This window comes from Talpa europaea (assembly GCF_964194135.1).
Source record: "Talpa europaea genome assembly, chromosome: 10".
Lineage (NCBI taxonomy): Eukaryota > Metazoa > Chordata > Mammalia > Eulipotyphla > Talpidae > Talpa > Talpa europaea.
In genome coordinates this window covers 33322706-33336505 of record NC_140077.1, presented here as the reverse complement: position 1 = coordinate 33336505, position 13800 = coordinate 33322706, and the positions used below count along the sequence as shown (strand labels likewise).

The window sequence follows — 13800 nt, the reverse complement described above, 5'->3', positions numbered from 1 at the left end:
AGCGTCAGCACTGTGAAGCAATCTGCAGCTACTGCAGCATGAGTTCGATCCCTGGCCTGGTAGTTGACCCACATGGTGCAATAGACCTCTCCTGTCTCACCCACTGCTCCTTGTCAGTGTATTTCAGTCAACCCAGCTGTTCTGCTCCCCACTCTGTCTCTGGTGAATCACCCCCACACCTCCGGTCTACACCCCAGCTCTTGTATGTATAAATGAAGATTAAAAAAAAAAAAAGAATTACACATGCTGCTCCATGGGGACAGGGGTAGGCAGTGTATCAGATAGCACTGGGTATACTGTGCCACCCTCCAGAAGTCTCTCAGGTTCCTCCAGCCTGGCATTCTGAAAATAAATGAGCAGTGGTACAGGACATCATTCAAACCTCTAGAATTTATTGAAAATAAAGCAATTATCTCTAGGAAGAATGGCACCCAGAGAATAAATGTTAGAATATGTGAATGTACACAGTGAGGTCATGGGGTGTGTGTGTGTATGTGTGTGTGAGTGTGTGTGTGTACACAAACATTACTAATGTATAGAGAGATTTTGTAAGTGCCCATGGGTCAGCAAAAATTTAATCAGAATATAGTATGAGAAAGTAGTAAGGACTATGGGCTCTGGAGCCAATTGCCTTAACCGAAATTCCAGAGCTATTATTTCTTAGCTCAGTAATTGCAGACAATATAGTAGATCAGCACACTTCTCAACAAAAATATTTCCTACTTCTATCACCTCCATAGCAGAACTGTCCTTGCCCTGTTAAAGTTGGGTTTGGCTGTGGAATCTGCTTTGGCAGATAGAAGCTGGGCAGAAATGGCAGTTCTAAGCCAAGAGCTTAAGAACTATCACATAGTTTTGTTTATTCTTCTATATCATCTGACCTCTCTTTGAGAGAAGCCTGATCCAGGTAGTCACTGAGGCTTCCCCAGGCCCCAAATGGGACACATGGAGCAGAGCCACCCCAGTCAACCACACATCTATAGATTGTGTGAAATCAAGTGCCTGTTGCTGCCTATTATGGAGATTTTGCTTTTATTTCATTGTTATCAGCAGAAACTGAAATAAGCAAGTTACTTAAAACCCTTGTTTCCGCTCCAGGAAATGAAAGAGAACATTGGTGCCTGGTGCAAAGGGTTGTTATAAGAATTAAATGAGTTAATGCATATAAAGTACTTAGAATACTTTCTGTCAAACAACAAGGGTGTAGTAAGTGTTAGCTGTGGTTGTGTGTAAGTGTTTGAGAAGGCAGGTACCAAGGGGGTAAGAGTGGGTGAGCATGGACTCAGGTATCAGAGCTGTGCATCAAGTAGAAGAGGCAAAGTGCACGGGAACAGGTGTGTGGGCATGTGTGTGCACAGGAGGAACACACCCCTTAGCAGAAGTACTCATTCATTTGTCTGCCACCCCTGACCCCCAAAGCCTGAGAGTCCAGGCTGGATGGAGCCGAGAGAAGTCTGTCAGCCTCACTGAGACTGTGCCGGGAGAGCTGCTCAGAGTGATCCTCACTGTGACCAAGCCTCTCCAGAGTGATGTAGGCATCTCCGAGCTCGGTGGAACCCCCTGAGTGACACTTGCGGCAGCGTCTCTGGAGAGCACCGCAGCAGACAAGCAGCGTGGGGGGCAAAGCGATGACTGCAGCCACCGTGATCACTACTATGTTGATGAGCCACTGGGTACCCTCAGTGTCCACCACCTCATCGGTGGAGAAGATGATACACTGCTCTTTCTGGGGCACCAGGCCCTGCACACAGATGCATGCCACATACTTGGTCTTGGGGGACAGCCCATGGATGGTGACACTGGTCTTCCCAGGCTGCACGATCACCTGCCGCATGTCACGCTGCCCGTAGACTGTGTAGAGGACACTGAAGGCAGTTGTGTTTCCAGCCTGGGGTGCTTTCCACACCAAGGTGATACTCTGGTAAGTGTCTCCCACCACCTTGAGTGACCTCACCAGTCGGGCCTCCTGGGGTCTTGCCTGTGTGTCCAAGTGCTCTCCTGGGGCACCTACCTGCAAGTGCTGAAGGGTCAGCTCCTCCTTTGTATTGGACACAGGGGGCCCAGTGGCTGGGATGGTAGGCTTGGGGAAGTGGGGGACATGCCTGGCTACCAGTTTATTGTAGGCAGCAGCTTCCTTTTCCTCGCCTGTCCTTGCCCAGAGTGGCCCTGGGCTCCCACTGTGTTCTGTGGAAGCCCCGGGCTCAGTGACAAACAGAGATACACGAGTCTCAGAGGTTCCCAGGAAGTTCTTGGCCTGGCAGATGTAGTCTCCAGAGTCCAGGTGGGACACGGTACGCAGGCCCAGCAGCAACCAGCTCGTGCCATCACTGGTGACTTCCTGGTGCACTGGAGAGAAAGTGGTGCACTTGGGAGAATGATTGGACCCATCTGCCCCACCCTCCCTCCCAGGGATAAATCCACAACCTCCAGGCTGTGCACAAGACCCTGTTATCTCAAGGAAACACACCTTGTTATTCCAAGGAAACACTGGGAGTCATTCAACTTTTCTTAGGCTAGTCGAGGAGATGAGAGATCACCTGGGCTAAATTTGGGGAGACCCAGGCTAAGGCAGAGTCTTTCAAATCTGAGATGTGCAAACTGTGTTCTTCAATGCCCTGGAGTTCTGCAGCACTGGCCCTGCAGGAGTGGAGGGCAGGTGTTTTGGTGGTGAAGTGGGTTGGGGTGTGCCTGGAAGTTCTCTGCCCACCCTTAGCAGAGCACATTCAAATTTCTGTTTTACCCAGTGGAACTTCTGATACAATTTGGCTTGTAAATTGATTTCAAACCCACAGTCTTTGAGCAATACTCTTGCCCACACAGCTGAGGGAGACAAAGAGAAAGCTGGGGGTGGGGGCGGCGTGCAAGGGACGTAAGGTTCTCGATCAGGTACTAAGAAATTATTCCTCCTTGATCCTCTTTCTGCATGGAGATGGGTCTAATACCTGCCACCTCCTCTCATGGTGAATCTTCTCTGCCTTACAGCATGGAGAGCCCTGCCGTGGAGTCCACCAGAGCTTCCCCGCCCAGCTCCTCCTAGCTCTAGCTGTGTGATGTAGGCCAAGCATTTAGCCCTTCAAAGCCTCAACTTATTTATATGCAAAGTAAGAATAATCAGGTTCTTTAGCATTCAGTGATATGCCTAAAATACACTTAGTACATTAAAAGTGCAACAGATGCTAACTATTGTCATAAATTACTCCTGTATTACACTAAAAGAGCATCTGTATTACACTAAAAGAGCATCTTCCACCAAACAGTCAGACTTTTGTTCCCCTCGGGGTGGGCCCCAAGTCCCTGACAAGAGTGGCTGGTACAGTGCGAGAGGACAGATTGTAAGCCATGGTCAGCACTGAAGCCATTGTTTCCAGGCACTACCACTAGGTGGAGCCTGTGCTCACCTTGGAAGCAAAAGGTCTGGCTTACACCACTAGCTCCATCTCTTTACAAACTTGCCATCCCACTGGACATGCTGACCCACCCGGAGCTCAGCACAGCAGACCTTGTAGTTCACACACCTGTGCCATTCAGTGGGTGCCCGTTGGCCCTCCTCCAGCTCATATGAGGTTCAGGGACTCCAGCGGCCCCACAACGTAGCAATACTGTGCTGCCCAAAGGGTTCCTGATGCTGGCCACCCCTGGACGGAGCTCTGGACTCTGGCATTTCCTCAGTTTCAGCTGGCTGACGGCCACTCCAGCCAGGCTGTGCGGGCTGCCACACCTCTGTCTGTCCCCTATGAAGGCCATGTTTGGGGCCCAACCTTCCAGGAAATGGACCAGGTCATAGAGTCGGCAGTCACACACCCAGGGGTTATCCTGAAGTCCTGCAGGGAGAAGATTGGAGGAAAGAGGTGAGCCGTAGATATCCTGATATTTAAATCCCCATCCCCTGCTCCCTGTCCCCAGGAGGAGAAGACAGGATCTGGGCTCAGAGTTAGCAGCTCCTTGTCCCGTTAATATGCAAGCTTAAGGCTAGTTCTTCATCTCAGGTGGTATTGTTCCTTCCATTTCAGGGCTGTACAGGTATAAAGATAACTCATAATAAGCATTGGGCAGGCCATATAGCATGCCCACCAAATTGGCAATGACTCCTGTGACTCTTGAACTGATCCATTCAGGCTACGGGCCAGTCAGTGAGTATTTCTGCAGTAACTGCAATATGCCAAAACCCATTTTGATAAGTGCTTCAAGACCGCAACTTTTAACCCCTTCCTCCTAGCCTCAGTGGCATTTTCAGTATCACCCCAGCTAGGAGCATGGCCATTCTGAGTCTGATCCCTTTGACACAGATTTAAAAGAGGGTAAAAAGTAGTGAGGGGGCCAGAAAATCAACTCTTAAATCATATTCCCAGTCCTCTTCATTTTAAAAGTGAACATATTTACAGAGCTGAAAGCAGATTCTGCACCTACGCTGTCAAAGACCACTCAACAGTTAAAAGGGAAAAGGTGTCTTCAATCCTAAGGCACAATTTCTGTTAATATGTTTGTGTTCCTGAAACACAAATGAATACACTTAACGCAGTGTCCTTTTCATCCCCCAAAAGATTGTTATTAAATTTGATATGTCTTATAATCAATGGTCAATCATCAAAGACATGTTATATAATTACATACATAGGTTTATGTATGTAAGGAATATCAAGTGTCAAAGAGAGTGAATTCAGATCTGCTTGCATATCCCTGACTCTCAAGTCTTTTTGAACTCTAGCTAAGAAGATGCCAGTTCCTTCTCTCCCTATCCTACCACACTATACACTAGTGGTGACCGCCCTCTGTCACTGGTTAAATGCATTTAATGATACATCTGCACTCCAAGATTCATCACTTCCCAGAGCTGGCTTTCACCTATGACAACAGAGTCCCCAAAGAATTAATTCAAAGGGCAAAGTTAAAAGACAGTGTAACTTTCACCCATCAGATTGCAAAAGTTAAACATTCTGACAATTTTAATTTCTCATTTCATGAAAGATTAGATTTTCCTCATTTTTGTTCCCTGCTATTTCCACAGGACCTAGCTTTATGCTCTCACATTGGTAGACACTCAAGCTTGCAGAGGGAATAATGCATGGGTAGCCTCCCACACGACTGGTAGAGGGTGAGAATTGATCCTGCCACTTAGGGACTATCCAACTGATACTAAATAGACTACAGCGCACTCTCCATGACCTAGCAATTCTACTTTTCAGTTCCAATCCTAGAGAAACATTTGTCTGTGCACAAGGATGAACTGCCAAGATGTTCTCTGTGACATCATAGGTACCAACAAAATAATGGAAACAATCTAAAGATCCACTGAAGGGGGAATGGCTAAGTAAATTACAATGTAACTATATTGTGGAATAAGGTTTAGTAGCTGAAAAACATGAAGTTGATCCATTTCATGTGTTACAAAGATCTCCAAGACATACTGCTGGGTGAACAGATGTACTGGTTGGTACATACAATGTGATGAAAGTCTATGTAAAACAGACAGCTAAAATTTCAATGTAGAAGTAGGTATATATACCTATTGTAGGGTAAGGTAAAAAAATCAGGCTTTTCTGCCCTCCCGCCATCAGGATAAATGAGGGAACCCTGTGATCCTGAATGCATGCCTGATGGCGGGCACCTGAAGTGGGTACACCTGTGCTAAGACTGTGCTTTTTAAGGGTGGTGTCACGGGGACGCCAGTAGAAGCCGAAAGAGAAGCCAAAGCAGAAGCCGAAAGAGAAGCCGAGAAGCAGCAGAACGAACACCAGAGAGCCCAGACAGAGTGAAGACTTGCTGGGGGCTGGCAGGCTGGCAGGCCAGCACCCCTGCCTGCCATATGCCTGGTGAACCCCAATAAAAGACCTGCAAAAAACCACTGAGGACTCTGACTCCTCCTTTACCCGGTCTGCATGGGATCAGAAAACCTGCACTGTGCCCGTTCCTGACCTTACACCTATGTATATATGAATATGAATATCTGTAGGGTAAAGAAAATATCAGGCTTTTCTGCCCTTCCGCCATCAGGATAGATGATGGATCCTTGTCCTGAATGCATGCCTGATGGCGGGCACCTGGAATAGGATGTGGGTAGAGGTAGATGGGATTCAGCTGAGCTAAGACTGTGCTTTTAAGGGCGGCATCACGGGGACGCCAGCAGCAGCAGTAGAAGCTGAAGCCGAAGCCGAAAGAGAAGCCGAGAAGCAGCAGAACGAAGTCCAGAGAGCCCAGATAGAGTGAAGACTTGCTGGGGGCTGGGAGGCTGGCAGGCCTCCCAGCCCCACACCCAGCACCCCTGCCTGCCATATGCCTGGTGAACCCCAATAAAAGACCTGCAAAAAACCCACTAAGGACTCTGACTCCTCCTTTACCCGGTCTGCATAGGATCAGAAAACCTGCACTGTGTCCAGTCCTGCCCTACAATATTGTAAAAGATAGGGAACATGTAAATAAACATAATATTGGCTGTCTTTAGGAGAGGAAGAAGGAATAGGAAATGACAAAAGGGTCGTTAGCCTTTTCCGTAACATCTAAAAAGTCCACATATATTCATGCGTAAGTTGTGTGATTAAATTTTAAATGAATTTTCCAAAATGAGTTAACCCCACCTGTAACTCTCCAGGCCAAGGCCAGACAGTTCTTGGGCAGGAAAGGTGATCTGGCTCACCTGCTAAGCCACTGGTTTATTAGAAACAGCAAAGAATTGAAGGAAGGGACTAGCTGGTGTAACCCACTCAGCTCTGCTTTGAGAAACTGAGTATCAGGAGGCTGCTTCCTGGCTGTGTGCACTGGAAGAGCTCCTGAGCCTCGTTTTCCTTACTTGACAGTTAAATTTGATTTTCAAATAAGCAAAAATTTTCCATGTGAATAGTATCCTAACCCCTTCTTCAGGTAAGAAAATTGGTAGGGTAGATGAGGTTGGGGTGGGATTTGCTGTTCCCCATCCCAGGAAATAAGGTTTTCAAATACAATAATTTCCTCTCCCAGGCCTCAGAGCAAAAACTGCCCCAAACTGCTGAGATTGCTCTACCCTCAGTGCTGTCTCCCCAGGACATCCTGGAAGGAGGCCTCTTTTCAGATGCTACCTGTAGGGTAAGGTAAAATTTCAGGCTTTTCTGCCCTCCCGCCATTAGGATAGATGACGGAACCCTGGGGTCCCGAATGCATGCCTGATGGCGGGCACCTGTAATAGGGTGTGGGCATAGGTAGATGGGATTTACCTGGGCTAAGACTGGGCTTTTAGGGGCAGCGTCACGGGGACGCCAGCAGAAGCCAAGAACAAACAGAAGCCGAGAGAAGAGAAGCAGTAGAAGCTGAGAAGCAAATAAGCAGAACAGAAGCCGAGAGAGAGAGAGAGAGAGAGAGAGAGAGAGAGAGAGAGAGAGAGAGAGAGAGAGAGAGAGAGAGAGAGAGAGAGAGAGAGAGAACGCCGGAGAGCCCAGATAGAGTGAAGACTTGCTGGGGACTGGGAGGCCTGCCAGTCTCCCAGCCCCCCAGCACCCCTGCCTGCCATATGCAAGTCTAAATAAAAGACGTGCAAAAGCCACTTAGGGCTCCAGGACTCCTTCTTTACCAGGGCTGCATGGGATCAGAAAACTTGCTCCGTGGCCATTCCTGCCCCTACATTACCCCATCACCCCTTATCCCGAACCCCACTGAGTTTCCCAACCTTTTAAAGGACAGGAAAAAGCAGCAGCCAGTAGGAAAGGAGCCTTAAGCCAAACCCACCATTACTACCCCCCAGGGTAAGTTTGTTCATCTGTAAAACAAATGGCACTATAATAGCTCCATCTATTCCCCCCACCCCCAGATGCTGTAAAGATCAAATCCTATGAGGCAAGAAGGAGTTTAGGGAAACTTCAATGCCACACGAATGCAGATGGCCAGAAAGGACTGACCAACTAGCAAAACGTAGGGTCCATCTCCCTTCCGAGTGTGTGCACCCAGTGCTCGGAAGAGATTCTCAAGAGGGAGAGTCACTATTGAAGACATGAAAGTTGTGATCTCTGGAAGCAAACTGGGAGATGATGACTTGCAAGCTACACGTGAAGAAGGCCTGGAGAACGGAGAACTCTGGGGGCTCTGGAGCTGAAAGAGCTGGTAGATCTTTGAGTAAGGGCCATCCCCAGAAAGGGTGTGTGACGTTGGGCAAGGCTGCTCTGCAGCCGAGGCTGTCTGACGGAGCTGACTGCTAAAGGCTGCTGCCAAACACTCCAGAGGCTGGGCAGCCAGTCCCACCTTGACTGGGATCTAGGTGGCACATCACTGTGCTCACCATATTAAGCAATCCTTTTTACCCGCAGTACCAACCTGTTAGGATAGATATTATTATCATCCTTTTTTTACGAAAGGAAACCAAGGCATAGAGAAGCTAAGTAATTTGCCCAAGGACACACAGCAAATAAGAAGCAGACTTAGGATATGAACAGCAGTTTGATTTGGATCTGCCAATATGCACTTCTCACTCCATCTTCAGACACCCTAGAGGGCAAGTGTGTTTCTATTTCCCGGTCACAGACTTCAGATTCAGAGAGGTTTGGTCACTTACTTAAGACCCCAGCGTTCACCAAGGTGGTTTCAAGTGAAGGATGCAGTTTCTTACCTAGGACCAATCTGCCTTGGCGTCCAGGAAGGAAGAGCCCGGTCTGCAGGTGAGTCCAAGTAGCAAGCAGTTCCTGCGGGAGCCTCAGCAGCTGGTTGCTGGAGAGGTCCAGGAAGGTGAGGTTCCCCAGGAAGCGCGCCGCCTCCGGAGGCACCCCAGAAAGGCGGTTGGCCTGCAGGTCCAGCAGCCGCAGCTGTGGGGCGTCCCTGAGAGCGGCCCAGGGGAAGGCGGTCAGGCGGTTCCCAGGCAGCCTCAGCTCGTGCAGGCGGCCGAGGCCTCGTAGCATGAGGGCGCTGAGCTCGCTGAGGGCGTTGTAGGGCAGCCACAGCTGCTCCAGGCGGCCCAGCAGCCTGAAGGCCTCCCCAGGCACCCTGCGGATGGCCGTCCGCTCCAGGCGCAGTCTGGAGGTGTCCAGCGGGACAGAAGCTGGGGGCAGGGTCATGTCAGGGTCGTTACACACCACAGTCCTGGTCACAGAAATGGGGGCTATTTGAGCAAGGGTCTTGTTGGATCTGGGACTCCCTCCCCCCACTTGCCTTCAAGAGTCTTCTGGCTGTGCGAATCAACACAGACCCCCAAAGCCTGGCTCCAGGCTGTGGTGAGCCCCGGAGAGAAGGCAGAAATAAATGTTTTCTTTTGGGGGGAATTCTTGCTTCCAGAGCCCTTCACGGGAGTCCCAAGAGGGCCCTTTGGTCTGGGCTACTGATCTGAAGGACCGTCAATTGTTGTATCTCATTATAGCCCACACTACCGCAGTGCACTGGGATGAGTAATATTCATAAATCCTGAGGTCATCTTCTGCATTATCACATGCATATATGCGTTAAGAGGTTTGTTTGTTAAATTATATCTCTGCTTTTGTAACCATTTTTTCTGGTTTTATTTTTTTAAGGGGGGTGGGGGTGGAATATATATATGAAGGGCATTGGAAATACAAGCACCTTGACCTCTCCTGATTCTGAGGGCCCATATCAACATGAGGGTTGGGACTTTGCATCTCTGCAGCTGGATTCACATCCAGGCCTGCTGGTGTTGTATCTGAGTCTGTTCCCTAACCTCTGTTTTCCTCAGTTTTCCTATAACCAGAATGGAGGTTTCTATGAGGTAATGTGCATACCAGCTCTGCATACCTGTCACCTGTAGGGGCCCAATGCCATTGACCACTGTCATGAATTTCTGCATCCCAGTAGAACAGGCCAGTCCTACTAGCTCCTTCCAATGCACCTTCTGCCCAAATAGTGACTTCCTAAAACTTCTCCTATTAAGTTAGCCCTGAAGCAGAGGCTAGAGATAGCAGGAAGTAGTCTCTAGCCCCAAGGAACCCACAACTCAGTGCTGTGTTTATCAATGACAACAGCACAGTCACATCAGGTATAAAGGGAAATATCCTTAACAAGCACAAGTTATAATTCAGCTAAGGAAGAAAGAACAACTGGGACAATGATAGAGTATGATTATACCAGTTTGGGTGTTGCAAAGAGGAGGTAGGTGGGAGTAGATGGCAGAACAGATCCTGGACGAAGGAAAAAATGGTCAAGGGAGAAATCAAATTGCTAAGAAGAGCCGATTATAGTCAACAGTATGTCACTTCATGAGCAAACTAGGCATAAACTAGCAAACTAGCAAACTAGGAACACATCTGTTCAGGTGTGCAGTCTCCCCCCACCTCAGTAACCCTAATATCCACAGGTACACATGTCCTGTTCATGACACAGGAGCATGGAGCAGATCACTCAGGATGCTCAGACATAAGGGCTGGGATCTCTGAGAGGTCCGCTTAGAGAAGGGGGCAAGGAAGTGGCTGGGGAGGGGGCTGATACATGGAAGGAGCCTCAATCTGACTGCACAGTCTGTGCCATGACCAATGGGGTCAACTTCAGCCTTTCCTGGCCTCATTCTCTTCAAAGGCCACTCCATGCAGATGGACTGATGCACATCAGTTGTGGGACAGTCAGCAGGTAGAACAGATGTGAGCGCGTTGGCTTCAGAGAAGGAATGGGCACACTCATGCCCACTCCAGCCCCATGTGTAGAGGTACTTGGTGCCTCCCACAACCTGCTTGCTACAAGATAGCGAAGTAGAGACTGTCCCCACAAAAGCCTTAGACTTGATGTGGTAATAACCCTGCTTTCAATCCCTCCCAAACCAGCCTAGCCAATGGAGCCATGGGAGCTGGGCTATCCTTCCACACGCCTGCTGCCTTACCTGGTCTTGCTGCCATCACTCACTGACATTAGACGCCCTGGAAACTGCCCTTGGAATGTGTTTCTCCTAAGGCTAACTGCTAGCTGGAGCCATCCCCTGCCCCCTGCCCTAAGCATCACAGGTGAGAAGCACTCTGGAAATGGAACTCTAGCTCTGATTTCCAGGACCAGGTCTGCCATGGATGCTGTATGACCTTGAGCCCTATGCCCTCTGAGGATGGCAAGGAAGGCCTTTTGTTACCCTGGTCCTTGGTCCTGGGCTGTTTCCAGGCCTGCTTGGGGCTCAGCGTTGGCTTTTTAGGGGGAGAGAATATTTACCTTTGCCGATATCAGCGTCTTGGGCCAAAAGCAGAGCTCTTCCTGTTCTTCAGATCATACAGGGTGACTCTATTCTCTTCCTGCCCTCATACCCAATCAACCTGACACCCACTACCAAGATCATCAAAAGGGTCACACTGATAATGGTCAGAAATCATCGGTGGCTCCATTGCTCCCATCTAATTTGAGGGAGAAAGAAAGGATGGGATTACAGGAGGTTGGAACGATAACAGGAAAGGCCTTGAGCCAGAGGTGAAACCCTTGAGCAGGATGGGAAATGCAGCAGTCATTACTGGATAAGCTGAAGAGGTTGAAGAGAAGACAGTTTAGGAGGGGAGAATGAGCTGTGTGGAGGAGCAAACATCCACCTACCATGGTGGCCTTGGCAAGGTCCCATGGAAGGGGGAGAAGGGAGGTTACATGTGCTCTCAGGGCTCAGCTGGAAGTGGGGAAATTCGAAGAAGAACTGAGCATGAAGGGATGCTTGCTTGCAATGGATAGGCCTTTTGGTAAGCCCAAACAAAAAGGGAAGGCTAAGGACCCTGGGGCCTGGGCCAGGAGGGAGAGCCTGTGGGTGTAGGTGGCCCGATCATGGGTGGGGTGGTAGGAAATACCTGGGATGTGACTGAGTATTCCTGGGAGATAAAATTAGTGAATAGAAGAGGTCCAGGAAGGAATGGACTGGGGATACAGAGAGGATGTTGGAATGACAGGAAGGAAGGAGAGGAAAAGAAAGAAATTTTAAGGAAGGATCCTTTCCACTAGGATCTTGGAGGAGGGCTCAGGAAGGATTTCCTGGAACTGGCACACTCATGCCCACTCCAGCCCCATGTGTAGAGGTACTTGGTGCCTCCCACAACCTGCTTGCTACAAGATAGCGAAGTAGAGACTGTCCCCACAAAAGCCTTAGACTTGATGTGGTAATAACCCTGCTTTCAATCCCTCCCAAACCAGCCTAGCCAATGGAGCCATGGGAGCTGGGCTATCCTTCCACACGCCTGCTGCCTTACCTGGTCTTGCTGCCATCACTCAGGACCTGAAGGCTACAGCTGCAATGAGAGGGGCAGGAGCCCTGGACCTTGGGGGGCACGCCGAGACCCAGGAACCAGAGCATGCATACTACCACCCTCATGGCTCCCAGCTCCTCTGTGGCCCAGAAAAGGCCTCTTCCTGGACTCCTCTGCCAGCCCAGCAAACCCGGCAGCTGCCCTCTGGCTCATCACTGTTCCTCCACCCCTCACCCCCTCTGTCTGCCTGAAGCCAGGGGATAAACACTAACAGGCTGGGGATTAGGGAGGGGAGCCCAGGTCACTGCACTCAGCAGCTTATTGCTTTCTGGAACCACCCAGGCCTGAGGTGGGTGTTTACATCCTCTGTCACAATAGCCCAGGCCCAGACAGCTCAGGGCATGGCAGGGCAGGGCAGCTGGGCAACCCCCAGGGGCAAGTGATTACTGCACCAGCCAGCTGAACTGTCCACTGATGCCAATCTAATTGTGGTCTGCACAGACCCCACCAGAGTGCTGGGGTTCAGAACCCTAGGTACTGGGGAAACCAAACCCTAGCATCTAATAAAGGCCTTGGAAATTCTCTCCCGGGGCTCTAGCCCCAGTGAAAAAGCAATGAGCTGAAGGCAGTGAAGACATCAACAAGAGCCCATGCTCTGGGGCTACACTACCTGGGTTCAAATCCCAGCTCTTCCATTCACAGGCTGTAACTTTGGGTAGGTCACATGGTCTCTTCTGTGCCCTCCTCTGACAGTGGGTAATGACTCTACAGTGTGACTCTATTAGGGGGCTTATGAAAATTTGACAATCCAAGTTTGCCAGACTTTCACAGCCTGTGGGAATGGGAGCTCTTGAGAGAGTAATAAGAACCCAATTTCCCAGGCACTTACAAATACCTGCTCATAGAGGAGCTGGGAAAAATTCAGTTATTTCGGGGAGAAGTCAGAAGTGTCCCCCATAGGCTCATGAGCTCTCCCATTCTGCCAGGCAAACAGCAGTCTCTCCTGAAAGCCCACGGACACCAGTTTCAGAACACTGCCATCGGGGCAGGCCCTTCTGGGCATTACCAACTCTGCTAAATGCTTGTGTGGTGGCCCTGCTAAAGGTGAGTGCAGAGTTCCTGTCTCCCAGGGTATTGTACTCTGAGGAAGGTCCCAGAGCAGGACCCTACCATCTTCAGAGAAGGGACTTTCCATTTTTACCCACTGCCCCTACACTCAACCTCATCCCACAATAAAAACAGCCTTTTTTTTTTTTTAAAGATTTATTCATTTATGCGTACAAGAGCTGGGGTACAGATCAGAGATATGGGGGATGAGAGGATTCACCAGAGACAGAGTAGGGAACAGAACAGGCAGATTGACCAAAGTACAACTGCTGAGGGGAGCAGCAGGTGAGCCAGGAGAGGACTGCTGCGCCATGTGTGTTGCTTCCTGGCTAGCCAGGGATTAAACTCGTGCAGCAGAGGCTGTGGATTGCTTCATAGTGCTGTACTTAACCCCCTGTGCCACCAGGGAGGCCCGACACAGCCTTTTACTCATTTATTCTTCATATTTGATTCCACAGCTTTGCTCTCTGGTCCAGCATCCTTTCCTTACCTGGTTCCTTCAATTTTTCCAGAAGGTTCCTCAGTCCCTTGTGCCCATTAACCTAGGCAGCCCTAGACCAGTGAACTGTGACCAACACAGATACCTGGCGCCCCAATG

General features: G+C 49.6%; 1 protein-coding gene across 1 annotated transcript; it reads right to left on the bottom strand.

The window, feature by feature from the left end:
• Nucleotides 1-1372: 1372 nt before the first annotated feature.
• LRIT1 (leucine rich repeat, Ig-like and transmembrane domains 1) lies at nt 1373-12220 on the bottom strand (the record flags this gene model as incomplete). Its single annotated transcript, XM_084244667.1, has 4 exons — nt 1373-2346; nt 3516-3821; nt 8567-9033; nt 12099-12220. The coding sequence occupies 4 exons, from the start codon at nt 12218-12220 to the stop codon at nt 1373-1375; spliced, it is 1869 nt and encodes a 622-aa protein (XP_084100793.1).
• Nucleotides 12221-13800: the final 1580 nt, after the last annotated feature.